Source organism: Neofelis nebulosa, chromosome 1 (assembly GCF_028018385.1).
Source record: "Neofelis nebulosa isolate mNeoNeb1 chromosome 1, mNeoNeb1.pri, whole genome shotgun sequence".
NCBI lineage: Eukaryota > Metazoa > Chordata > Mammalia > Carnivora > Felidae > Neofelis > Neofelis nebulosa.
The window spans coordinates 66,815,596-66,843,265 of record NC_080782.1 but is presented as its reverse complement, the minus strand read 5'-3'; the positions used below and the strand labels follow the sequence as shown (position 1 = coordinate 66,843,265).

At 46.3% G+C, this 27,670-nt stretch overlaps 1 protein-coding gene across 2 annotated transcripts; it reads left to right on the top strand.

Moving 5' to 3' along the window:
- Positions 1-3,475: 3,475 nt before the first annotated feature.
- On the top strand, positions 3,476-26,202 carry LMAN2 (lectin, mannose binding 2). Of its 2 annotated transcripts, none has more exons than XM_058724408.1 (8): positions 3,476-3,874; positions 4,043-4,161; positions 15,748-15,865; positions 16,464-16,543; positions 16,726-16,887; positions 16,996-17,110; positions 20,057-20,176; positions 21,918-22,087. In XM_058724408.1, the coding sequence occupies exons 1-8, from the start codon at positions 3,679-3,681 to the stop codon at positions 21,950-21,952; spliced, it is 945 nt and encodes a 314-aa protein (XP_058580391.1). In that variant the 5' UTR covers positions 3,476-3,678; the 3' UTR covers positions 21,953-22,087. The 2 variants fall into 2 exon arrangements, with proteins under 2 accessions (XP_058580391.1, XP_058580380.1); XM_058724397.1 differs by having other exon boundaries at positions 3,477-3,874; positions 21,940-26,202.
- The last annotated feature ends 1,468 nt before the right edge of the window (positions 26,203-27,670 follow it).

Below are 27,670 nucleotides of genomic sequence, written 5' to 3'. Positions count from 1 at the left end.
GGGCACAAAGGCAAGCCACCCATTAACCAGAAACACTAGCTTTGTGCTGTTATGTGAGGAATAAACTTTGAGCTGTTATACACATTAGAGTCTATTTTTGATAGCAGCTAGTGTTACCTTACTTAATATACCTCTTCACTCAGCCCTGACTCACCTCTTTCCAGACACCTTGCTCCAGGCCACCCAGATAGAGGGATTCAGTCAGACTTGGTGTGTATATTGGGGGTTGATTTGGAGCCTGGAGCATTGCAAGCAGTGGTCTTAATAAGGTGCCATTGACATGACAATGTCAATGTGCCTGTGAGGGTTTTATAGGTTGTATGATGTCAGTGGAGACTGCTTGTCTGTCTACTGGGCTATGGACCTGGGCCGAGGCTTCATAAAGGGTGTTACCATTTACAGGGGCTTCTCCCAACTTCATTTGTTCCTCACAACCTCTTTGTGAGTGGTGCTCATTTATTTACATTTTACAGATAAGGAAATTGAGACTTGGAGACAAATGAGTTCCCCAAGGTTACACATCAAGTCAGAGACTGTTGTGAATAAGTGTGCTTGGGTGCCAGGAGCTGCTCCTGGGCCATCACAAGCCCAGGTGCCAAGACCTCATCTTCCTCCCCGAAAGGCCCATTTACAGTCTCTGACCCCTGCTAAGGTCATCTTCTCCTCTGCCCACCTCTGAACTATGGATGCCAATTTTACCTTTGACCACATCTTTACCCCAGGGACCCCAGCCAACCCAGAACTTCCCATCTCTTAGTCCTTATCTAATTTTCTCCACTCCACGAGAGCAGTGGGGTACCTCCAGGCCACAGAACACTGTTCTCAGCTTATCTCTCCTTGGCTTCCCACAGCAGATCAATTTTTAATATCTGATCCCCCTTCCCTCTGGAGGCTTCCTGGGCTCAGGCCTTGTTGTCTCTCATTTGGCCATAATAACCTTCTATTCAGTCTCCCCACCTGCTATGCCCCTCCAATCTTTTCTCTTCACCATAGTCAGAGAAAACCATGTTGGCCCCTCCCATGCTTAAAACCATCCCAGTGCTTTCTGGAAAAAAGCCATGTTCCTTAGTTGGGAAATTGAAGGCCTTTCAAGTTCTGGCCTTAGCTATACCCTCCCCCACCTCTCCTCAGCCATTCTGAACTGCTTTCATCCCATATGCCCCCGGGGAATCCTTCAGGGCCTTTGCATCTCCTGTTCCCTCTGCTAAGAATGCCTTTCCTTTTGCTGGTAAACTTCTCATTCTTCATGATCCAATTCCAGGTTTTAGAACAAATATTCATATTTTTACTAATTATTAATCACCGCCTTTGTGCCAAGCACTGCTGTAGATGCTGGGGATGCAGCAGAAGTGGCCATAGCTGACAAAAATCCCACCCTTCCTAGAGGTCTAGTGGAACATACATATTCTTGTTTGTATAGATATAATTTCTGGAAGGGAATACCCCTAGGGAGGGGAGTGGCAGGGAACTTTTGTTGTATTTTATTTTTGTATTACGTATATGAGCGTATTACTTTAATAGTAAGCTTATTAAAAATATGTGATCCAGAAAAGATGTCTCAGCACTTAATCCTGATAAATTCATTCATCCCAAAGGGCAGCTTCTTTATTAACCAGGAGTCAGCTGCTTAACTGATTGAGCCACCCAGGTGCCGCAAGGGACAGCTTCTTTAAATAAAGGAGCAACCAACAAGGGATCCCCACCTCCCCTCTGATCTGTAACAGCGGTCATTAATTCATATGTCTAGAGGGCCAGAGGTACTATAAATTAGTGGCCAGTGGGGAGGCTAGCTCAGCACAGGAAAGCTTTTGTGGGGCCTCATGGGCCTAGTGTGGTTGGATCTTCAGATTTTCCTGAAAAACTAGAAATTTGGATTTCTAATATGAATTTAAGTCTCTCAGTTTAAAAATATTGAGGGGATTGGGCTGGGGCGCCTGGGTGGCGCAGTCGGTTAAGCGTCCGACTTCAGGCAGGTCACGATCTCGCGGTCCGGTCCGCGAGTTCGAGCCCCGCGTCAGGCTCTGGGGTGATGGCTCGGAGCCTGGAGCCTGTTTCCGATTCTGTGTCTCCCTCTCTCTCTGCCCCTCCCCCATTCATGCTCTGTCTCTCTCTGTCCCAAAAATAAAAATAAAAAACGTTGAAATAAAAATATTGAGGGGATTGGGGCGGCTGGGTGGCTCAGTCGGTTGAGCGTCCGACTTCGGCTCAGGTCATGATCTCACAACTCCTGAGTTCGAGCCCCGCGAAGGGCTCTGTGCTAACAGCTCAAAGCCTGGAGCCTGCTTTGGATTCTGTGTCTCCCTCTCTGCCCCTAACCCACTCGCATTCTGTCTCTCTCAAAAATAAATAAACGTTAAAAAAAATATATTGAGGGGCACCTGGGTGGCTCAACTGGTTAAGTGTCCGACTTCAGGTCAGGTCATGATCTCGTGGTTGGTGAGTTGGAGCCCCGCATCAGGTTCTGTGCTTACGGCTCAGAGCCTGGTGCCTGCTTCAGATTCTGTGTGTGTCTCTCTCTCTGCCCCTCCTCTGCTCACGCTCTGCCTCTCTCTGTCTCTCAAAAATAAATGTTAAAAAAAATTTTTTTAATAAAAAGTAGATAAAAATATTGAGGGGCGCCTGGGTGGCTCAGCTGGTTGGGTGTCGGTCGCTTGATTTTGGCTTAGGTCATGATCCCAGGGTCATAGAGCCTCCCCCCAGTAGGGCTCCACGCTGGGTGTGGAGGCTGCTTAAGATTCTCTCTTGCTCCCTGCCCCTCCCCCACTCAATTCTCTTCCTCTCCCCCCCACCTCCAAACCCCCACAAAACCCAAACCAAACCAAAAATATCGATATTTGAATCATGTATTGAAATAGCATGAGCAGGTAAAACAGAGCCTTATCCGGCTGTAGGCCAGGAGTTTTTGACCTCTGGCCCACAGCCAGCTTTCCTCAACCTTTAAGGGCTGCTGCTTCCAGCTGCAGCAGATGGGCACTAACATGGTTTGGATCCAGATGGGTCCCAACTATCACTGGGGTCCCGGACAGATTTTCGGTCTGCTCCTACTGCGTAAACTCGATTGGGTATTAGGAGCTGGGACTGTGTACACCCTCTATTTTTCCAAAGGCGGGATGCTGGGGAGCGGTGGGGCCACAGACGGCTAAAGAAAACTATCTAGGGCCATCCAGTGAGTCCGAGGGAGCACAGGAGTTGGAGTTCAGGCTTCCGCCTTCAATTCTGAGAAACGTTAGTCCAGACTCGATTACCGGCAGGTTGACAGGATCGTTTTAGTCTTCGTCTCTCCAGCCTGCGCGAAAGACCCAAAAAACTACAAGTCCCAGCACGCCTCGCTTCGCAGAGGACCCTCGCTCTTCCCCTGACTCAAACCATCCCTCTGTTCCTCGTTGGCTCACAAGCTTAACGTGCTGTTCAATGATTGGTTGCAGCTCTTGTCGCTCATAAGAACCCATTGCCGAAGCTGGCCGACAGGTTCCTCGCAGCCGCTAAGGAGATGTAACAGCACTCGACCAGGCTGGGGGAGCTGGTCGGTAAATAAAGCCGCCTTCCCTCCGGCTGCGAGGCCTTGCTTTTTTAACTTCCCGGTGACACTAGGTTTGGAGGGTTTCCGGCCGGAGGCCATTAGATGGGACACCAGGAAGGCGGAAGTCCCAGGGCGGAAGTGGCCGAGAGGAACGGAGAATGGCGGCGGAAGGCTGGATTTGGCGCTGGGGCTGGGGCCGGCGGTGCCCGGGGAGGCCTGGGCTTCCCGGCCCTGGCCCTGGCCCCACTACACCTCTACTTCTTTTTCTGTTGCTGGGGCCGGTTGTTGCAGATATAACTGACGGCAACAGTGAACACCTCAAGCGGGAGCATTCGCTTATCAAGCCCTACCAAGGTGAGGCCTGGGGCGGGAATGGGTGCTGGGTGAGGGCGAGGCTGGACAGGGTTGGACAAGGGAGTTCCTTTCTCCTGAGCAAAGCAGCTTTGTGGGTTTCCTGTCTTTGGCAAGACCAGTCCTGGAATGGCTTCTTACGCACCTGTCTCTGTCCGTCTCTGCCCACAGGGGTCGGTTCCAGCTCCATGCCCCTCTGGGATTTCCAAGGCAGCACTATACTCACGAGCCAGTACGTGCGTTTGACCCCTGATGAGCGCAGCAAAGAGGGCTCTATCTGGAACCACCAGGTGAGTGGCTCCCAGGAGGTTAGGTATACCCTTAAGTAAGCCACTACTCCCAGTCTCTGCAGCACCCAGACCTGAGCTTAGTTCGAAGGTTTGCTTGGCACCTTTCTCTCCCGCCCCGGTCTTCCTCATCTTGGTAACGCTCATCAGTGGTGACATTAACAGGTAATGACTACTGAAGCTACTACGTGTCAGGAACTGCACCTGACACTTTCCACCTTTCTCATTTAGTTTCTTCAAAAGCCTTGTGAAGTAAGTGATGTTATTTCCATTTTACTGACTACGCTGAGGCTTAGAGTTGAAAGTACCTTTCTCAAAGTCACGTAGCTAGTAAGCACGGAACTCTCCGGCTGTCTGAATTGAACCCTCAACGGTGGGATAAATGGAATGAACATCTTTATTGGGTGGTTTCTGTGTGTTAGGCACTAGCCTTATGATGCCTTATTGTATTTAATTCTCAAACAGGCTGTTTGAAATAGTTGGCTATTGTGGCTTTATGCAGAGCTAACACAGCGAATGGTATAAATGTTTAAATTCTGATCTGTCTGATATCTAAGCCCAGCAATTCACTTGCTACACTTGACCCCCCCCCCCCCCCCCCCTGTACGGTGGAGGAATCCCTTAGAAAAATACTTGCAGACTCCATCCATTTCCCCAGTGTTTCATTGATGATCTTGTCATCAGTGGCATAGAGGAGCTGGACTTGTAGGCAGTTTTAATTTCTGTGACTTTTGCTTTAGAGGTTAGGGAACCTCGAGTGTCACTGGCATGTCATACATAACCAGTGGCCAAGATAAGTCGCTACACAGACTCCACACTGAGGAGGTCGAGGTCAGGAAAGGGGTGAAAGGGGAATAATTTTGGGCTGGGTCACAGCTTGGGGCGGATGCTGCCCCTGCCCCAGCCTACCTGATTCCAACTCTTCCCATGGCTTAAGCTGTTGGCCATTGTCCTAGTTTTCTCCACCCTGTTCTTTGGTCCATTCTGAGTGGCTTCCTCATTAAGTTCTGGAAGACTGCGCCGTCCTTGTCTTGCCTCATCTGCCTGTCTCTTCCACTCCTCCTCTCCTTTGCTAGGGACATTTGGTTTACTTTCTTCAGCTTTCACTCTGATCCTCAGAGCCTGGGGTCTCTCATCAAGGGATAAACAAGCATTATGTCTATACAGTCTGGCCCCTGGTGTCTCCATTCGTTCTAGTAATTTTGATCCAGCCTCTCTGGCTGCTTTCTTGCCTCAGGATCTTTGCACTTGTTGTTCTCTCTGTCTGGGCACATTGCCTTCTGGCTCTTCATGCCTGCCTGGTTCTTTCTCATCTGGTGTGTCTCAGCTTGAGTGCCACCCACTCAGTATTTCATTAACTACTTTATCTCCCCAAGTCACATTCTGTCACATTATTCTGTCTTAGGGCTTCCAGATAATTTTAAAAAATTATACTGTAGTGTTATATTTTTTATGGAAGTGAGTTCAGTATAGCATTAAATTTTTTATTTTTTAAGGAAGGTACAAATAGGGCTAGAACTATTAGAAATTGGTCCAGCTACAAGTAACTTAATTATGGTTGTATATATAACTATTGATTGGCATTGTCAGTGGTGTGGCAATGTCACAGGGCTGAGAGGATTCTACACTACATCAGATTTTTAGTCTGGAATGTAACTATTCTTCCCCCACATCCCCATTCAGTTCTAGGGCCTTTCCTATTTGGCCCTGCAGATATTCTTAAAAGGTTGGAATGTTTCCTGTAAATCTTGAAAGAAATTGCTTGGAAGTCTTAGAATTTTCTGCCTAGTGCTTCCCAAAAACCACCTCTTCCTTTACTGGGCTGGAGAGCTGGTTTCTGGACTTTTCTTTGTTGCGTGCCCCCACCTGGGAGAGGGACTGAATTAGCAAACACTCCTAAGCACCTGCTGTTCTCTGAGCAAAGAGAAAAACACAGCTGTGCTGTTTCAGTGGCGAGGTCCAGACCGTGGAGTGGTCCCAAGGTGAAGTCTCAAGACTGACTGGAGCACAGGATATAGGGGGATGCCCAAGGGGCTGATTGGGCCCCATCTTGAGGAGCCTTGTGTGGAGGCTGCAGAGGTGGTGGTTGACCTTTTTAGGCTGATGTACTGTCTGAAAGTATATATCCTCTTGTGCTTTTTAAAAGTTCATATCCCAAATTACTTATTGTAAGTTTGAATATTTGCAAAGGATGTAGTTTCTAGCATATTTAAATATTGCCATTTTAAAATAAAGCTGTTTGGTACTCTTCAGTATGTTCAGTGGAATCTAAATATTTCAATTTGGTATCCATTGTGTGTTTTAAACACTGTGAATCAGCCTGAATTATACATCAGTTTTTTTTAAAAATTTTTTTTTTTTCAACGTTTTTTATTTATTTTTGGGACAGAGAGAGACAGAGCATGAACAGGGGAGGGGCAGAGAGAGAGGGAGACACAGAATCGGAAACAGGCTCCAGGCTCCGAGCCATCAGCCCAGAGCCCGACGCGGGGCTCGAACTCACGGACCGCGAGATCGTGACCTGGCTGAAGTCGGACGCCCAACCGACTGTGCCACCCAGGCGCCCCTTTTTTTTTTTTTTTTAATTTTTTTTTTTCCAGTTTTTTTAATTCAATGTGTGTTTTCATCTCATCCCACACAATTTTATCCTATGCCATGTATTTAATGCTTGAAAATTTCTTCTTGATTAGCTTGTTCTATTCTCTGTAACTAAAATAAGTATAATAACTTAAACCTTTTAACTTTGGGGGCGCCTGGGTGGCTCATTTGGTTGAGCATCTGACACTCTGTTTCAGCTCAGGCCTTGATCCTAGGGTTTTGGGATCCAGTGCTGCATCGGGCTCTGTGTAGAGCATGCGGCCTGCTTAAGATTCTCTCTCTCTTTCTCCCTGCCCCTCCTCCATTCTCTCTCTCTCTAAAATAAAAATAAATTAGAAAAAAAATTAACATTTTAACTTTGTTGGGACCTTGAAACTAAGTTTTAATATGGGGGGGTGTTACAATTATTATTGATACACAGTTGGTCAAGATAAATTCATTACACAATTTTGAGATAATTATTGTAAAAGTAAAAATTTATTGAAATGCATCTCAATAAGCTGTTGTCCCCCCAGTCCCTGTCTGGATGGGTATTATTGTCAGAATGAGACAGGCCTCAGCACCACTTCTACTTTTTGTTTTTATAGGTGTGAATGCTGAGAATCTGTGTTTACTTAAATAGTAGATGGAGATGCAGGGAGTTTTGTTATAGCAGGGACACTCAATATTTTAAACTTCTGTTGGTTTATAAACTCAAAATCATGTAGTGATCTTTCATCAAAATGATGATGTATCAGTTAACTATTGGATTAGCTCTGCCTTCCACTAGTTGCAAGGACGCGAAACCACTAAGTGTAAAATGTTCTATGATTGCCACATGATTCTGATTTAATTGGCTCGGGGGAGGGTCAGGGCATTAAGATTTCTGAGCTCCCCAGCTGGCTCAGCTGTGCAGCTAGGGTGGAAAACCACGGCTGTCGAGTCCTCCTTCCAAAATCAGCTTCTAAATCCGTTCCAGCTGGTACTTCACCTGCACCTGCTTAAAATCCTTCAGAGGCTTTATATTGTCTCTATTTTGGTATTTCCCTCCACTGATCTACAGTCTTCAATCTGCCACGTGCAAAGACTTTCTAAGGCCCAGATAGTCCTGTAGGAATCAGTTTCCAGGTTTCAACTTCTGTGTGTACTCTTTCCTGAAACTCCTCTCCCTGTGAACGTACCAGGGGCAGGAGGGTAGGTGTTCCTTTCTCATATCCCTGTTCTCAGTTGCCCTTCTGCTTGGAGACACACCTTGCACCAGCTTGGGGTCTTAGCTCAGTGCATTGTTCTCAGGTACAGAAAACTGGGCACCAAAGAGACCGTTTGAAATCTCGTTTCTGGGCTAACTTTTGTGGAGGTGAGATAGTTAAAAATTTTTTTTCAAATATATAAGGGCTTTTCTAGTTATTAGAAAATTAAGTTGTTAATATCTAGTTTGGTTTCACCATGGTCAAGGAATGCAATCTGTTATTTCATTTCTTGGAGGTCTATTGAGTCTTGCAAATGGTCTGGTTTCTGGAAAATTTCCTGCGTGTGTCTGCAAAGAATGTGGATTCTCAGGTCGTTGAGTACAGTGTGCTGTTTGGTCCTTAGTTAAATTTACTGATTGGGTTCAAATATCTGTATTATTCCTGATGTTTTTGCTTGTTTTTATCGATTACTAAGAGAGGTATGTTAAAATTTCTCTATGGATTTGTTTTTACTTTTGTAATTCCGTTAGTTTCTGCTTTACATATTTTTGAGGCCAAAATTTTCCTGGTAAAGGGAATCTTTTATTAAGAAATGTTTTTGTTATTAAAATGTCCCTTTTTAAATTTTGTTATTGATACAGCTACACAAGCTTGCTTTCGGTTAGTGTTTACATGCTGTATCTTTTCCTGTCCTTTTCCTTTTTTCCATTTCTTAATGACTTAGAGTTGTTTTCTTGTAAACTCCATATAATTAGTCTTTTGAGGGGTTGTTGGTTTATTTTTGTGGTAAAATACACATAACACCATTTACCATTTTAACCTTTTTCCCCCCACTTTTAAATCATTTAATTTGTGAAACCGTTCTCTTCAGTAAGATGCTCCTTGGCATTTAAACGGTGTTTAAAAATGTAATGGTGAGGTGCCTGGGTGGCTCAGTCAGTTGAGTGTCTTGATCTTGGCTCAGGTAGGGATCTCATGGCTTGTGGGTTTGAGCCCTGCATTAGGCTGTCTGCTGTCAATGCAGAGCCCACTTAGGATCCTCTGTCTCCCTCTTTCTGCCCCTCCCCTTCTCATGTGTGGACTCGCTCGTGCTCTCTCTCTCTCTCTGTCTCTCTCTCACGAAAATAAACATTAAAAGGAATATAATGGCTATCTATAAAAAATTAATTTGAGTATCGTATTTATGTAGCTGCACGTGTAAAAGAAAATTGGGGAAACATTTTTTATTACGGTAAATGTCCATAATATAAAATTTACCATCTTAACCATTTTAAGTGTCCAGTTCAGTGGCAGTTCATTCACCTTGTTGTGCAACCATCACCGCCGTCCATCTCCAGAATTTTCCTGTCTTCCCAGACTGAAACTCTGTACTCATTCAACAGTGACTCTCCATTTCCTGCTCCCCAGAGCCCCTGGTAACCAATATTCTTCTTTCTGTCTGAATTTTACTCTTTTAGGGACCTCATTTAATAAAATCATAGAGTATTTGTCTGTGTTTGGCTTATTAATTTAGCATAATGTCTTCAGAGTTTGTCCATGTTGTAGCTTGTGTCAGTACTTGATTCCTTTTTATGGCTGAGCAATATTCTTCTGTGTGTGTACACATTTTGTTAATTCATGTATTTGTTGATGAACACTTGGGTTGTTTCCACCTTTTGGCTATTGTGAATAATGCTGTCAAGAACACGGGTGTGTATGAGTGTCTGAGTCCTTGCTTTTTTTTTTTTTTTTTTTCCTCCCCACCTAGGAAGTGGAATTGCTGGGTCCTATGGTAATTCTATATTCAACTTTTTTGAGGACAATCAAACTGTTTTCCACAGTAGCTACACCATTTTACATTCCCACCAGCAGTGCGTAAAGGTTCCAGTTTCTCCACATCCTTGCCAACGCTTTTTCTGTGTTTTTTTTTTTTTTTTTTTTTTTTTTTTATGATAGCCATCTATCCTAATGAGTGTGAGGGGATATCTTGTAGTTTTGATTTGCATTTCTCTAATAACTAATGACGTTGAGCATGCTTTCATGTGCTTATTTGCTGTTTATCTTCTTTTTGGAAAAATGTCAAGTCTTTTGTTCATTTTTAAATTGTGTTTTTAACTTTAGGAGTTCTCTATATTCTGGAGACATTAATCCCTTCCCAGTTACATGATTTGGAAATATTTTATTCCATTTCGTGGTTGTCTTTTTATTATCTTGATGTTTTTGATGTGCAAGAATTTTTGTTGTTGTTGTTTGTTTATTTTTGGGAGAGAGGGAGAAAGTGTGAGCAGGAGAGGGCAGAGAGAGGGAGACAGGATTCTAAGTGGGCTTTGCGCTGAAGCAGAGAGCCTGATTCAGGACTTGAACTCTTAACTGTGAAATCATGACCTGAGCCAGTCAGATGCTTAACCGACTGAGCCACACAGGTGCCCCAAGAATTTTTAATTTTGATGAAATTCACTTTATTTTGTTGTTGTCGTCTGTGCTTTCGTGTCCTATCTAAGAAATCTTGCTAAATCCAGTGTTGTGAAGATTTTCCCTGTGTTTTCTTCTAAGAGGTTTATGGTTTTAGCTCTTGAGTTTAAGGCTTTTACCCTTTATTTAGTTTTAAAATTAAACTTTTTGAGATAATTGTAAATTTACATGCAGTTGTAAGAAATAGTACAGGGAGATCTTATGTACCCTTATCAGAATGTAGTTCACATTTAGTAAAATTACTGATGTGTTTTGCTTTAATCCACCTTCCTATTATTTTTATGTAAAAAAATTAAAACAATTTTAAGTTATTTTTTTTATTTACTTTCTATTTGTACTGCTCATTCTCTGTTCATTTTTCTCTCTGGTCTTCTTTTGAGTTGGTTAATTTTTATTCCATTTTTACTCTTCTGCTAGCTCGAAAGTTCTTTGCTTGCTTCCCAATTTTTCAATGATTACTCGAGTTTAAAACACAGCCATATTTTACCAAAGTCTAACGATAATGTGTACTTTCTTCCTGGACAATGCAAGGATCTTAGAATACTTTAACTTGGGGCGCCTGGGTGGCTCAGTCGGTTGAGCGTCCGACTTCAGCTCAGGTCACGATCTCACGGACCGTGAGTTCGAGCCCCGCGTCGGGCTCTGGGCTGATGGCTCAGAGCCTGGAGCCTGCTTCCAGTTCTGTGTCTCCCTCTCTCTCTGCCCCGCCCCCGTTCATGCTCTGTCTCTCTCTGTCTCAAAAATAAATAAATGTTAAAAAAAAAAAAATTAAAAAAAAAAAGAATACTTTAACTTTACCCCATTGTTGTCATTTATTTTAATTTTATTTTAAAACATTGTTTCACGCAAATATTTTTTTAGATTTTTACCCTCATATTTACTGGGTTTTTTTTGTTCTTTGTTCCTTCCTGAATCTCTGACTTTACATCTGGATAATTTTCTTTCTCTCTGATGAATGAAAGACAGTTTTAATGTTTTTGTTTATCTAAAAATGGCTCTTTTTGGGGGCGTCTGGGTGGCTCAGTTGGTTAAGTGTCCAACTTTGGCTCAGGTCATGATCTCGTGGTTTGTGAGTTTGAGCCCTGCCAGCAAGGAGCCTGCTTGGGATTCATATTTTTTTCCTCCCTCCCTCTCTCTCTTTCTCTCCCCCCCCCCCCCCCCCCCCGCTTGCACTCTCCCTCTCTCAGATAAATAAACTAAAATAAAATAAAAGTGTCTCTTTTTAAAAAGTCTTTTTTATCTGAAAATGTCTTAATTTTATCTTCATTCTTGAAGGATGCATTTGCTAAGCATAGAATCCTGTGTTCATTTTATTATTTAAAAATTTAAAAATATTTATTCATTTTTGAGAGACAGTGCAAGTGGGGCAGGGGCAGAGAGAGGGAGACACAGAATCTGAAGCGGGCCCCAGGCTCTGAGCTGTCAGCACAGAGCTCGACACAGGGCTTGAACTCACAAAACTATGAGATCATGACCTGAGCCAAAGTCAGATACTTAACCATCTGAGCCCCTTATTCACTTATTTCTAAAAATGTTTATTTGAGAGAGAGGGGTGGGGGGAAGAGTGCACGCAGAGAGAGAGGGAGAGAGAATCCCAAGCAGGCTGCATGTTGCCAGCTCAGAGCCCCATGTGGAGCTCAATCCCATGAACCATAAGATCATAACCTAAGCTGAAATGAAGAGTCGTATGCTTAACTGACTCCCTCCCTTCCTTTTTGTGCCTAGGTGTGGTTTTCTTTTTTTTTTTTTTTAAGTTTATTTATTTTTGAGAGAAGGGAGAGAATGTGCAAGCAGGAGAGGGGCAGAGAGAAAGAGGGAGAGAGAGAGAATTCTAAGTAGTCTCCACACTGTCAGTGCAAACCCAGTGCGGGGTTCAAACCCACAAACCATGAGATCATGACCGGAGCAGAAGTCGGTTGCTTAACTGACTAAGCCACTCAGGTGCCCCTGGTTTTCTTTTTATTTGTCTTCTTTGGTTTGTAAGATTTAAGATTTGTGGTGAAATGTCTGTGAATCAGTTTTAGTAAGTGCTTGGACATCGCTTTAAATATTCCTTTGCCCTGTTCTCTCACTTCTCATTCTGAAACTCCAGTTTATGTATCTTAGAGTTTTTCACTCTCTCTTACTGACAATTTTGTATCTACCATTCATTCTCTCTGCTTCATCCTACATTTTTTTTTTTAACCTCTCTGGCCTTGAGATCACAGATTCTCTCTTCATCTGTTTTATTTATTTATTTATTTATTTATTTTTTCAACGTTTTTTGGGACACAGAGAGACAGAGCATGAACGGGGGAGGGGCAGAGAGAGAGGGAGACACAGAATCGGAAACAGGTTCCAGGCTCCGAGCCATCAGCCCAGAGCCTGACGCGGGGCTCGAACTCACGGACCGCGAGATCGTGACCTGGCTGAAGTCGGACGCTTAACCGACTGCGCCACCCAGGCGCCCCTCTTCATCTGTTTTTAATCTACCTGTCCATTACATTGTTAATTTCAGTTACTGTGTTTTTTTAGTTCTCAGACTTTTTTTTTTTTTTTTTTTCCTTTTTTTCCCAGTTATTTTTAGGACACCTGGGTGGCCTAGTCAGTTAAAGTAAAGTGTCTCATTCTTGGTTTTAGCTCAGGTCATGATCTCATGGTTCATGAGATCAAGCCTTGCATTGTGCACTGGTGGCATGGAGCCTGCTTGGGATTCTGTCTCCTCTCTCAGACCCTTCCCTGCTCGTTCTCTCTTTCTCTCTCCCCCTCCCCCCCCATCAAAATAAATAAACATTAAAAAATATATATATAAAATTTTTTATTTTTTGAAACTCTCAATCTTATATTTATCCCCTTGATTATAGTAAACTAGTTATTTGAAAGTCCAGTATCTGGAATTCCCATCAGCCTGTTTTCTCCCTCTTTTCTGGCCTTGTTGATAACTTGTCTTTTTATGTGCCTGGTTGTTTATTGTATGCCAGATACTGTATTTGTAATATGGCTTGTTGAAAAATTTGAGGCCTGGGTGAGTCACTTTAATGTACTTTTCAGGGATTGAGAGGGCTCAAGCTGAGCTACTGCCCCTGGGAGGGCCTTTCCTCATTCACTCTTGTTTTTGTGTTGCTGTCTTTGCAGTTCCAGCCCAAAGCAAGCTTGGTTCACCAGGCCTTCCACTCCCTCAGTAGGCCTTGGGGCAGAGTCTTTGTCCATCTATCTGTCTCCTCACCTCTCAGTTGTCCCCTGTAGAATCTGCAGATTCCCCAGAGCCACAACTGGCCAAGAGCTGGGAAGGCTAAGATTTCACACTACTTGGAAGCTGTTGTTAGGTGTCCACCAGCTCTGCATTCTTAGGGGCTGGAGCTGGGTCTCATCGCGTTGGTTTTTGATGCCCACAGCTGACTGAAACTGTACACTGATGAATCAGTGAATGCACACGCCACATCACTCATGGTGGGATGTAAAGTTTCTCAGTTTTTTATTTTAATTTTTTTAAACATCTTTTAAAATTAAGTGAGCATTATGCCCAGCGATCCCGAGATTAAGAGTCCTGTGCTCTACTAACTGAGCCAGCCTGGTCCCCTTAAAGTTTTTTGTTTTTGATCTTTTATTTTTGATTTTTTAAATTATGTTCATTATACAAAATTCAAACATAGAAAGTAAACATTTCTTGTAGTTCCCCTACCAAAGTCAGCTATCGTTAATATTGGTTCATGTTCTTTTAGTTTTTTTCTCTATATATACTAATATTTATTAAAAATTTTTTAAATGTTTTTATTTATTTTTGAGACAGAGAGCATGAGCAGGGGTGGGGGGGGGGGGCAGAGAGAGAGGGAGACACAGAATCTGAAGCAGGCTCCAGGCTCTGAGCTATCAGCACAGAGCCTGACACAGCGCTCGAACTCATGGATTGTGAGATCATTACCTGAGCTGAAGTCGGGCACTCAACTGACTGAGCCACCCAGGCGCTCCTACTAATTTTTTTTAAAAGCACTTTTGCAACTTAGTTTCTTTCGCTTAGTATCTTTGGTATCTTCAGGTGTAAAGGCTTATGGATCTGTCTTGAGTCTGTTAAAAACCTGCAGCAACCAGATTGACCCCCAGAAGATGGGAGTATCAATAATCCCATTGATTGAGAACATGTGTTTCTTTCCATCCTCATCTACACTGGTATTAATGATCTCTTTAATAGTTGCCAATTGGATAAGTCAACAACATCTTGTTCTAGTTTGCCTTCTGATGGGCCTTTATTTTAATTTTTTTAAATGTTTATTTTAGAGAGCGTGTGAACGCAGAGTAGGGAAAGAGAAAGAGGGAGACACAGAATCTGAAGCATGATCCAGGTTCTGAGCTGTCAGCACAGAGCCTGATGTGGGACTTGAACTCAAGAACTGCAAGATCATGACCTGAGCTGAAGTCAGACACTTAACTGACTGAGCCACCCAGGCGCCCCTGGGCCTTTGTTTAAATACTTGCTCATGTACCCAACTGCAGACTTCCTCCAAGTGGGTTCCTGTTAAAGTATTTGTCAACGCCTTAGTTTTCATGAGGAACTTTCTAGTGGATGAGGCCAGGCTGTTTCCCTTATTGTGGACGGTGTCCAGCTCTGCACCTGATGTTCCTGAATGCCTGGGTGTATCTGCCTTCTTTCGTATCACAGTTGTCCAGAGACCCCAGAACATGACCTTTCCAGCCCCCCAGCCCTGGCACTGTCATCACACTGAAGTTCGGCTGGGCCTGCAAGAGGCAGGAGGTATGCTGGCCAAGAACTTGGGGTTTGGAGTCATCCAGAAGGTTGGTTAGAAGGGAAAGACAGTGGGGATGGAAGACCAGAAAAGAATTGCTGCCCTTTGTGTTAAAGGCGTGAAGGCCATGGGAGATATATAAGACACAATACAAGTTTCTAAGACAGATCTGAATGTGAGTCAAGACCATCCTGCTGTGGACAAGTTATTTTGTCTCTGAATGGGTTTTCTTTTTGTAAAATATGTGGCTCCAATAGGATTAGTTCCAGAAGATTTTGGGGCAGGAGCAGTGGAGATGGAAAGGAAACAGGGCTGATGGGTTTGGCTGGTGTTGAGGAAGGTGAATCAGTGTGAGAACCTGTGGCCAGGCTCAAGAGAAGACTGGGCCAGAGTGGGCAGAGTCTGGGCCTCAGACAGCTTGGGACACTGTGTGATCTCCCTCCTTCCCACCTGGGAGGCCCAGCACCCCCCTCTCTTCCTGCTGAGAATGCTGAGGTGGTCTGTTGGTTAGTGGCACTTGTGACCCTGCTACCTGCCCCTTTTTCGAGGAGTGTCCAGTCTCTGTGGAGGAGATGGGCCTGTATGGGTCACCTCTGTTTGGCAGGAAGGCCCAGGGAGCTCTGAAGTAGCTCTCTCTGCTTTCTCTCCAGCCTTGCTTCCTCAAGGACTGGGAGATGCATGTCCACTTCAAAGTCCACGGTTCAGGGAAGAAGAATCTCCATGGAGATGGCATTGCCTTGTGGTATACCCGGGACCGCCTTGTGCCAGGTAGGGAGGTGCTTGTATAGGTGGGGGCATTCTGCCCAGGTTAGGGCACTGGAGCTCCTCTTTGAGGAAACCTGGGACCTCGAGTCTGCTCTAGGGAGTGTCCCTTTGTGAAGAGGGATAGCTGGATCCTACAGCTCAACTCTAAACCCAATTGTGGCCTGGTGTTGTACACCAGCTAAGAATGGATTTTACCATTCTACTGTTTTTAAAAAAGCAAAAACAAGGAAGACTGTGAGGCCATATGTGGCTGCAAAGCCTAATATTTCTTGTCTGGCCTTTGACAGAAAGTTGCTGACCCTTGGGCAGAGGATGGGGTTTCCTTTCTTCTGTAGGAGTCCTTTCTGCCCCCTTGTCACCTGACATGTCAGAGCACATGTCCAGGTACTGACCCCTCAACAGTTAACGGTTTCAAACTTTGAGTCCTCTCTGCTGTACCCCTGCACCTCCTCCTGCCTTAGAGATCCCTTCTCTTTCCTGGGCGAATGACCACAAATCAGCCTCCCTTTCCCCCACCCATACTGGCAATACTTTGTCCTTCAGGTACCCAGGGGACAACTCCAATATCTCCCATTACGAAAGCATCTCCTTCTAATTCCAGGGCCTGTGTTTGGAAGCAGAGACAACTTCCATGGCCTAGCCATCTTCTTGGACACATATCCCAATGATGAGACCACAGAGGTATGCCTCTGCTCTCTCCCTCAGACAGGACAGGAAGGACTGGGCAGTTGGCTGGGGGGTGGGAACCAAGACTTCTCTCTGGTCTCAGCACAAAAGGGGCCTCCAGGGATCAGGGTGGCGGGCTACCCCAGTGCCTCCCACAGGATGGGCTGGCCATAGAGTAACTGGTGTCTCGGTCTCAGCGTGTGTTCCCGTACATCTCGGTGATGGTGAACAATGGCTCCCTGTCCTACGACCATAGCAAGGATGGCCGCTGGACTGAGCTGGCAGGCTGCACGGCTGACTTCCGCAACCGCGATCATGATACCTTCCTGGCTGTTCGCTACTCCCGTGGCCGTCTGACGGTGAGCAGGCAGGATGGGGGCCGGTTATGCCTGTGCCAGTTCCGTGGAGGCTTAAGTTGATGGGCGGGCTTGGACCTGGCACGTACTTGACTTGCTGGCTGGCTGCAGGTGATGACCGACCTAGAGGACAAGAACGAGTGGAAGAATTGCATCGACATCACGGGAGTGCGCCTGCCCACTGGCTACTACTTTGGAGCCTCGGCTGGCACCGGAGACCTGTCTGGTGAGCATCTGGGCCGAGGGAGGCATTAAGTCTCAGTCTTGACCTTCCCTGGTCTGTCGGGAGCTTGTGACATAGTTGATAGCTTTCCTTCTTTAAACTTCTTTCCTTTGGTTCCACACACACCTGGGTTTCTTCCTCTACTTTCTAGCATCTGGGAATGTTGTCACTCTTGGGGCTTTATTCCGTGAGTACTCCCTCAGCAGTCTTCCCCTCTGCAGCTAGGGGGCTGAGTATGCTACAGGGTCCCACATTTCCATCACCAACCCAGACCTTTCCAGACCTGTGTCACCCAACAGCCTGCTCAGCATCTCTGCCTGGATACCCAACAGGCATTTCAGCCTTCACATGCCAATAGCTGAAGCCCACATCTTGCCACCAAGACATAAATGGCACCTCTGTTACTCTAGTTGCTCAGTCCAAGAAGACTTGGTGCCACTGTGGTCTCTATTTTTTCTCTCACACGCCACCTCTCATCCTTTGGTGAGTCTTGCTAGGTTTGTCTTCTCAGGGCAGCAGACTACTTTTCCTCTCTTACTACTTGGCAGGTCCAGGCCATCATCTTCACTCTCTTGGACAACTGCAGGAGCCTCCCATGTGGTCCCCTCCTTCCACACCAGTTCCCCAGCAGTCTCTCCCAGTTCAGTCAGAGCGATTCCATTAAAGCTCAAATGAGGTCTTGCCACTCCTCTCGTCTTCTGCAGAGTCAAGGCCCCTGTCTGTCCCAGTAGCGGTTGCTGGGCCCTGTGTGCCATGCCTCCCCTACCGCATCAGCCGTGACTCATGGCTTCCTGCTCCTTTACATCACTCTCAGCTCTTCTTCAGATACACCAGCGCCCTCCTGCTTTGGCCTTTTTACCTGTGCCTCATTCTTACCTTCTTCAGGTCTTGCTCAGATGTCACTTCCTCACTGGGGCCTTCCCTGATTCCCACATACCCCAGTCTCCTATGCACTCCTTACCACCTTTCTTGGCTTTATTTTTCTTCATAGCATTTAACAATCTTGGAATCTACCATGTAATTTATTTCATTTTCTAGGTATGCTTAACTGAATTGTAAGCTTCATAAAGTCAGGGCTCTTATCTTCTTTGGCCCACAGTGTGTCTGTATGCATTGGGATGCTGCTAGCCTATGCAAGCCTCGCTGGGCCACCAGGCCTGGGTGACACTTTATAGTGACCCTTGGCCATGGTTCTCAGAAGGCATCAGGGTCCTCAGAGGGCTGGCACCAAGCCCAGGGTCAGCTCTTGCTGACCAGAAGTGGGAAGCAACGTATAGGACCAGACAAAGGGCTTATTTATCCTCAGGATAGACGTTTCTGAGAGCCTTCCCTTCACCCTTGAAATGTCGAGGTTCCTAGAGAGTCCATTGCTTTGGGGTTTTAAAGTTTTTAGTGTGGATAGTCCAATAAGTCCCTTTGCCCCTGTTACCCAGCTTTAGGTAATCATTACTTGCTCGTTGATTACTTGGTAATTAGTTACCAGCTGGATGTCAGTCTTGTGTCATAGTCCTTCATCTCAGGTTATCTGGAATTTCATTGGGTAGTACATCAGCATATGTCAGGAGAAGGTTCTGGAAACAAAGCCAGATCTGTGGCAGGTGGATGCTCTCTAAGGCTATTTGGAGAGGCCCAATAAAGAGTGTTGGAAATTGACTATCTACACAGTAGTGCCTGACCATTAATCAGAGAGTTGGGAATGCCGGCCTCTGCAGCAGGCGTCCCATGGGGAGTCACATGATGTAGTGGTCTCTTTTCCCTTTTAATTTTTTGTTTGTTTATTCTGGGAGAGAGAGTACACGCACAGGGGAGGGGCAGAGAGAGAGAGGGAGACAGGGGATCTGAAGCAGGCTCTGCGCTGACAGCAGAGAGCGCAATGCAGGGCTCAAACTCAGAAACCATGAGATCATGACCTGAGCCGAAGTTGGACGCTTAACTGACGGAGCCACCCAGGCACCCCTCTTTTCCCTTTTATACATCTGAGACCATTGGGAATTTCAGAGTTGAAGGGATTTCCCCACGTTCACACCTAGGAAGGGCAGAGCTTGGGTGGAAACTCTGGTCGAACTTCAGAGTCAGGACTTGTCCCTGCGCCTCCGGGGCTGTGTGTGCTGGGCTCTGAGATACCACTTGGCTCTGCCTGACCCAGTTGCCAGGTCCTTGCTCTTTAGGCTGTCCCTTTTCCGGTTTCCACAGATTTCCTCTTGAAATGAGGCTTTTCCTCAGGTTCCAGTAGGTTAGCTGAACTGATGCTGGAATCAAGGGACCGGGACCCCTGTCTTGGCTCTGATCTCAACCTCCCCATCTCACAAATGGGGTGGTCACTTACTGTCAAGCAGAAGTTCTCTTCTGCCCATACCTGAGCCTTTCTCTGGTGTTTTCTGCGACAATCACTGCCCAGGTATTAGAGCCTCGCCCTCAGCTGGTTGCTGAGTCGTTCATCTGCGTTCTGAACTTGGGTCTCTGATGGGAGCACCTGGCAGCTGCCTGCCTGCCCCTCGGGAAGATCAGACTTCTCAATTGGCTGTAGAATAACATACAGGTCCTTTTCTGGTACATACTGTCTGCTGGGCAATCTGTCTCTGCTTTGTGTGTACTTTCTCATTTTCTTGCCATGATTACCAGGCAAGATGGAGGTTATAACCTGGATTTACAAACAAGGAAACTGCCTCAGGATTTAGACCCAGGTGATTTTGACTGTAAAATCCATGCTTTTTTTCTGTCCCGCCTCCTCCCAGGTTTGTTATTGTTGAGTTCTAGAGGTATTCTAGCTCCTGGAATACCTGCTGGGGGTCACTGGGAAGAAAACAGACCCCTCACTAGGCAGGAGCAGAATTCTCCCTGTGGGACCTTGCCACTCTGAGGGACTGGAGCAGCAGCTTCTCTCTGGGGAAGGCCATGGGCCCTAAGGCAGTCTCCATGCTCCTTCTAAGCTAACTCTTGATCCTACAGACAATCATGACATCATCTCCATGAAACTGTTCCAGCTGATGGTAGAACATACACCTGATGAAGAGAACATTGACTGGACCAAGATTGAGCCCAGTGTCAATTTCCTCAAGTCGCCCAAAGGTATGTATGCAAGGCCCGCCTGGGCCTGGGTGGCCTGGTATGGGGTTGCAGTGGGGCTGGCTTGGCTGAGTGTGTATGGTCCATTTGCTCTTGCTTGGCCCAGTTGTGATTGTGGCTTGGGGTCTTGAATCAGCAGCTAGTGCTAATGAGTAGATTTGTGAGCACCTGGTGCCTATTTCGGCTAGTGCTTAGTGCGGGGTTAATGGCCAGTAAAGCCAGAAGGGCCAGTTTGTTGGTATAGGTGGCATGCAGGGCATTCTGATACAACATGTGTGTGGTCTCAGTGAATGGCCTGGGAAGTAGGTGCTGCCACTAGCCAGGGCAACTGGTCTTCCAGGTTTCCTCAGCTAGAAAGAAGTAAAGACAAGAATCAACTTTGAGTTTTTGCAAAGCCCCAAAGCCTGGACTCTTTCCATGGTGCTAATTAGCCACCAGTCTCTCCTCACAGAGCAAGAGTTCTGGTTGAAGTGAAACTCCTATGTGTGTAGACATCCAAGAACCCTGAAGTTGGCCTGTGGGCCAGGATGGGGGCACTGAGGAGCCTCTCAGCCTAGCCCAAGGTCACCATGTAGAGTGTGAGCCAGAGTGGAACCCAGCACTTAATGTGACCTCTCACTTTTTTAAGATTCATATTGCTTACAAATATCTCCGGGGCTAAACAAATCCTGCCGTGTACCCACTGTTTTTGCAACCTTTGATTGGAGAGTTTCTGGCTGAGGGCTTTCAGAGAATTCCTCTGCTCTGACCTACCCAGCAACCCAATAAGGTTGGCCAGGCAGGGCTTAACTCATTTGCAGACCTGTTGATCCATTTGCTCCTTTAGCAGATGGTTCCAGAGCTTTCATTCACTGCCTAGCCATGGGCTAGGTGCTGTCCTAGGGCTTAGTCTAGTGACTGAGGCAGAGAAGGGGGCAGAGGAAAAGAGAGGCTGGTGGTGAGACCACGTCAGCAGGCCTGCCCTGGTTAGGTTGTTTGGGAAAGGATGACGTAGCTTGGCTCCTGCCTGGCATTCCAGGCCTCCTCCACAGTGAGGAGTGGAGGGCTAGGGCTGTGGCTCCGGAGGGAGGCCGAGTGGCAGGAACAGGGCCGAGGCTGCACAGGGCAGGAGGACTTGAGTCCAGATTCCTGTCCCTTCACCCACAGACTAGTGAACTTGACAAAGTCTGTTCCTGCTCTCAGCCTTCTCTAAAAGTGAGATTATGAGCTCCCCATCCCAGGGTAGTTGGGATTCCAGGAGAATATCTCATGTGTCAGGGCCTTGTTTCTGGTAGAATTCTTGATGTTAGCAAGCAGAGAAGTGGTGTGGCTGGAGAAGGACAGGGGATGGAGGGCCTGGGAGATTCCCCCCCTAGGGACCATGGAATACATCCAGGTGTAAGTCAGGGCCGCTTTTGGCCAGGGCTGTGTCTCTCTAGGTCAGGATCTTGGACCACTGACTGCATGGGGCCAGGGTGGGGCTTGTGAACGCAGGTCTTGGGCTTGCCTTGTGCTGACTCAGGCTCTCCTGGGGAGGCCAGGAATTCGGTTTTCACCAGCCCCTTTCAGAGAAGACACCTGAGGCCTTGCTCCCTGGGAACCTCAGTCCCAGTGGGATTATTCCTGTGTCCATTCCTCTGCCCCTCTCTGGTATAGCTGTGAGCAGGACACAGGGCTGGCTGCGGCCTATTGCTCTGCTCAGTCCTTTTGGACTCCCTGTCTCCCGGGAGCCCGCCTGACCTCTCTCTCCACTTTACCACTTCAGCTCCCCCTCTCTTCTCCCCCAGACAATGTGGATGACCCGACGGGAAACTTCCGCAGCGGGCCCCTGACGGGGTGGCGGGTGTTCCTGCTGCTGCTATGTGCTCTCCTGGGCATCATCGTGTGCGCCGTGGTGGGGGCCGTAGTGTTTCAGAAGCGGCAGGAGCGGAACAAGCGATTCTACTGAGTGGCCGGCGCTCTGCTCTGGGGAAGGCCTGGTTTTGGGCCCCGGCACTAATGTGAACTTTTTTTTACTGAGATTGTAAAAGAAAAACAAGACGACCTTATTTCTTAACCGTTTCAAAGAAATAATTAAAGTATTTTCGTACATTTTGCTTCTTGCCCAGCAGGGATAAGCTGCAGGGCTGGGGAATAGGGTTTGGCATCCCCACACCTGGGGCAGAGGTCCTCACCCATCTCAGGAGCAGGGAGGAGTCTGTGCCTGGAGCTGGGCCCTGGCAGGTGGCTCTTGAACACTGGAGGGCCCCCCAACCGCATTGTGGTGGGTGTCTGACAATGTAAGCAGTGATTTTGTTCTGTGCGGTGTGTGTTGGTGGAAAAGGAGGCTGACTGGGGAACCTGGGCCTTTCTGGTCACCCTCTGAGCTTCTTCCCAAGGCAGAGCCACGAGTGAGGCTGGAGGAGCAATTTGGTGGGGCTCAGAGTGTGACCGTTTGCTAAATAAAGTGAAATAACCAACCTCAGCTGTGTTGACTGTCCTAAGGGGCTTGCTTTTCTTTTCCTTCAAGTAACTTCCAGGTGGCCAGTGCTTTACAGCTTTCAGCCTCCTCCCCTCGGCCTTGCCACACAGCCCCAGGAGGCAAGTGCTGTGCTCCCTGTTCCCAGATGGTGAAGCACAGCTCTGGGAGGTCAAGCGAAACTTGCCCAGTGTCACATAGCATTTGAGGTCATGGGGATGGGGCCTTGTGCCATCTTCCACGTTCTCTGAGCCTCTCACTCTGGGCAGGGGAAGGTCCCACACAGAGAGTGGGACCTAAGTGCAAGCGAACTCTAGGGAACTCGGGCTAAGGGGGGCTTCAGGAAGATCTGGAAGGGATTTGTAGGTACAGAAGGACAGGTTGGGGTCGGTAATGGTATTCCCTTTGGGGTACCTCGAGGGGAGAAAGATGGCACAGGGAGTGGAAGAAAGCCGGCAGCTAAAAGGAAAGTACCATCATCTGGCAGCTTTCTTGGGTCTGTCTGTCCTGGCCATGGCCTGCCTCTGCTCTCCAGACTGTTCTTCGGTGCTCCTGACCCCGCCATGGAACAGTGTGTCCCCATCCATTCCGGAGCCATCTTCAGCATCTTGCACTTTTTTTTTTAATGTTTTATTTATTTTTGAGAGAGAGAGAGAGAGAGAGCGAGCGAGCTTGAGCGGGGGAGGGGTAGAGAGCGAGGAAGACACAGAATCCAAAACAGACTCCTGGCTCTGAGCTGTCAGCACAGAGCCCAATGTGGGGCTCGAACTCACGGACTGTGAGATCATGACCTGTGCCGAAGTCGGACGCCCAACCAACTGAGCCACCCAGGTGCCCCCAGCATCTTCCACTTAAATGACATTTGAGTCTCCATCTTTTAAAAAAAAAAAAAAAAAAAAATTTTTATGTTTATTTGGGGGAGGGGCAGAGAGAGAGGGAGACCCAGAAGCCGAAACAGACTCCTGTCTCTGAGCTGTCAGCACAGGGCCTGACACAGGGTTCGAACCCACAGACTGTGAGACCATGACCTGAGCAGAAGTTGGATGCTCAACCATCTGAGCCACCCAGGCGCCCCAACTCTCCATTTTAAAAACAAGAGCAACCCTGTCTCCCTGTTGTAACCAGGCTTCTTATAATTAACATTCTTGATGAGATTCTTATAAAAAGTGGATAGAAGTAGATGTAAAGAGTAAGAACATATATTCCTGTCAATCTTTCACCCTCACTCCCCTGAGCTCTTCATTGATCTGTTCATGGTCTCTTATCCCTCTCGATGTGTCCTGTGTACACATAGGACCCGTCTTTTGGCAGGTGAGATGTCAAGAGATTGTTTATAAATTCACAGTGACAGAGAATTCTGAGCTGTGTTTTCTTCTCATGGGGCTGGGAGCCTGTTCATGAAGCTGTAAGAGAAAACATGATCTTCCTTATTGAAAGAAATATTTTATTGAGCACTTTCCCCAGAACAATTTCTTTACTTGAAAAGTAGCTAACTTTGAGTGCTTACTATATCCCAGGCGTGGTTCTGAGCAGTTGACACGTATTAACTCATTTCTCTCCACAACACTTAACCCACTTGGGCATGAAAAATCTGCTAGGCTGGGTGGCTCCTGACTCACTGAGCATCTTCTTCCTTGGCGAGTGCCGTGTCTGTACTGACATGAATGACTGAGGCCTGGAATCTGGAACTCTCTGTGGCTGCTACAACCACCATAATCTGCACTACACTCGCCATATTTGGCCTTTAATTTTGGCCCTATCTTGGCCTTCCCCGAATTCCTGAATGATTAGGCAAATTGGCATCCTGTCCTGTATGGCTCTTGCCTTTGGCTGCATGTTGGAGACATCTGGAGAATGAAACTCAGTCCTCTGTGCTCTACAGTTTGGGTTTAAGGAGTAGGTGGGGTGTGGGGAGGGGCAGTTTGAAAACAACCATGTTGGGTGGTTCAGATGAGCATATAGGCTTGAGAAGTGGCAGGTGTAGACTAGTGATTTGAAGGCTGATCTTGAAGTGGTCCTGGTCTGTTCTTGGCGGTCAGCGGCTTGTTTGCATCCCTTTCAAAGTTCAAACCTGGAGGTGCTTTCCTAGAAGGTTAGATTTGTGTTCTCACATCTGCTTTTTCATATATGTGGGTTCATGCTACTGTAATCTACATTTTTGCCACATGCATTTATTATTTTTAAATGTTTATTTTTGAGGGGGGTGAGGGGCAGGAAAGGGGGACAGAGGATCCAAGTCAGACTCCACCCTGACAGCAGCTTCAGCACAGTGAGCCCACTGTGGGGCTCGAACTCATAAACTTACAATCATGACCCAAGCCAAAGTCGGATGCTCAACCGACTGAGCCACCCAGGTGCCCCTGATTTTGTTTTATGTTTCTTAAAAATGTTACTGTAGAGGTATGTATCCCTAAACGCATAGTAGTGTTTTGCATTCTAAAAAATTACAAATGGTACACAGACGTATTCCTCAGCTCTTAAAATTCAGCACTGTTTGTGAATCTTTGCATTAGATGTGGCTCAAGATGTGGCATGAGTGGACTCCAGTTTCTCCATTTGGCCACTGCTGGATGTTTGGATGGTTTCCAGGTTTTTGCTCTTAAAATGCTGCTCTAAATGTTCTGGAGCCCATCTCCATCCATGCACAAGTGTGAGGAACTGCTGGGTTGTAACTTACTTGTAACTTATGTACATTCCAGTCTTACTGGTTGTCAGATTGGTCTTGTGGGTTGTATTCATTCTGCTCCCACCTTGGTGACTGAGATTCCCCCTGCCCATTTCTTAGCACGTGATATTATCAATGTTTACTTATTGATGATCTGATAGGTATAAAAGTTTTAATTTGCATTTCTCAGCTAATCAGGTTGAGGATTTTTGTATCCTCAAGGATCCGTCCATGGTGGTGTAATTTTTTTGCCCCTCACCTTTTTCTTGTGGTTACATGCCCATTCTCATGGGATCTTCAGGTATGTGCTTTTGCGGATTACCTCTCAGCATGTGTGTCTTTTGATTTTCTAATGTCATATGATTTACTGTCTATATTTTAATGTCAATTACTAATCTTTTCCAAATATTTTTCCCCCAAAAGTCTGAAAATTTTGTTCAGACTTAGTTTATAATCTCCATGGAATTGACTTTTGTGTGGAGTATGATGTAGGGATCTGGTTTTCCCACTATGTATAGCCAGTTGTCAAAACATTTCCTGACATTCATTCTTCCACACAAGCCACAGCGCTGCTGAATCAAGTGCTCCAGACACTGCTCCCTCGTCTTCCTCCTGTTTCGTGGCTGGAAGGCCAGATGTTTAGCTAAATTCTCCAGCTTCTTAGCTAGGGTGGCTCTGTGAGAGCTGTGCCTGCCGAGGGGACTCTCGGTAAAAAGCGCCAGATGGCAGCTGGCGTGGCTGTTTGCCCATCCTCCTCCTGCTGGACAGTGGGGGTGACCCCCAGAGGTGCAAAAGCCCCCTGTGACCATGGGGGCAGTAGTGAGCACCAGAGCTGGGTGGAGCATGTGTCCTCAGGACATCCAGGGCTGCCGCAGCCCTGGACTGCTGGGCTTTTATGTAAAATAAATAAATTTGTATTTGCTCAAACTATCATGAGTCATGTTTTCTGTTATTTGAGACTAAGAATAGCCCTCTCCCCCGCCGTGTATGTGTCAAGTTTTCTAACCTGTAGGGGTCTTCTCTGCAGGTAATATTGATGTGCCCACTCAATGCCACACACTGTTGTAGGCCCTGGGACACGACAGCAAAAGGAACTACAGTCCCCCATGGAACTTACAGTCTGGTGGGGAAATCAGGTGAAATAAATATTTATAGTATAAAGTAAGTTTAAAGTATGTAGTAAGTATAACATATGCCATGTTAGTACTTACATTTGTTTCTTGTAGCTGCCATAACTATGTACCACAGACTGGTGGCTTTAAATGACAGAAGTTTATTGTCTCACAGTCTGGAGGCTGGAAGTCTGAAATCAAGGTGCTTGCAGGGCCATGTTTCCTCTGATGGCTCTAAGGGAGAATCCATCCTTACCTCTTCCTAAATTCTGGAGATTCTCTGTAATACTTGGCATTCTTTGGCTTGTAGACCTGTCACTCTTGTCTTTGACAACATCATTGCATGGCAATCTTCACATCGTCTTCCTTCTGTCTCCAAATTTCCCCTTTTTGTTAGCACACCAGTCACATTGGATAAGCCATCCCTGTGACCTCATCTGAACTTGATCTACATAGAGCCTCTTTCCAAATACAGTCATTTTCTGAGTTACTGGGGTGAGGACTCAGCATAGCTTTTTGGAGGAACACAACTCAATCTGCAACAATGATTAAGGGGAACAAAATTAGGGAAAACGGATACAGGGAGTCAGATGAAGATGGAGAAAGACTTGCATTTGACTAACAATCTATGGGAAATGGAAGAAAATTCATTGAGCTTAAGATTTATGTATCTTTCCATATATAATATTTCTTTTTTTTTATGTTTATTTTTGAGAGAGCGAAGATAGCCATCCGGGGAGGGGCAGAGAGAGAGGGAGACACAGAATCCAAAGCAGACCCTGGGGTCCACACACTGTCAGCACAGAGCCGGATGCGGGGCTCGAACTCAGGAACCGTGAGATCATGACCTGAGTGAAGTCAGTCACTCAACTGACTGAATCACGCAGGTGCCCCTCTTTCCATATATGATATTTCAAGAAACATTAACTTTACATATCAGAAACAGCTTTTTTTTTTTTTTTAACTGCAGTATTGGCACACAATATTACATTAATTTCAGGTGTACAACATAAGAAATTGGCAGCGCTGTTATGCTGTGCTCACAAGTATAGCTGCCATCTGTCACCAGGCAACGCTATTTCAATACCATTGACTATATTCCCTATGCTGTACTCTTTATCCTTGTGACTTATTCATGCCATAGCTGGAAGCCTGTATCTCCCACTCCCCTTCACCCATTTTGCCCATCCCTCCCCTTTGACAACCATCAGTTCTCTGTATATCTGGATCTTCTTCATTTTGTTGTTTTCAGTTTTCACATATAAGTGAAGTCATATGGTATT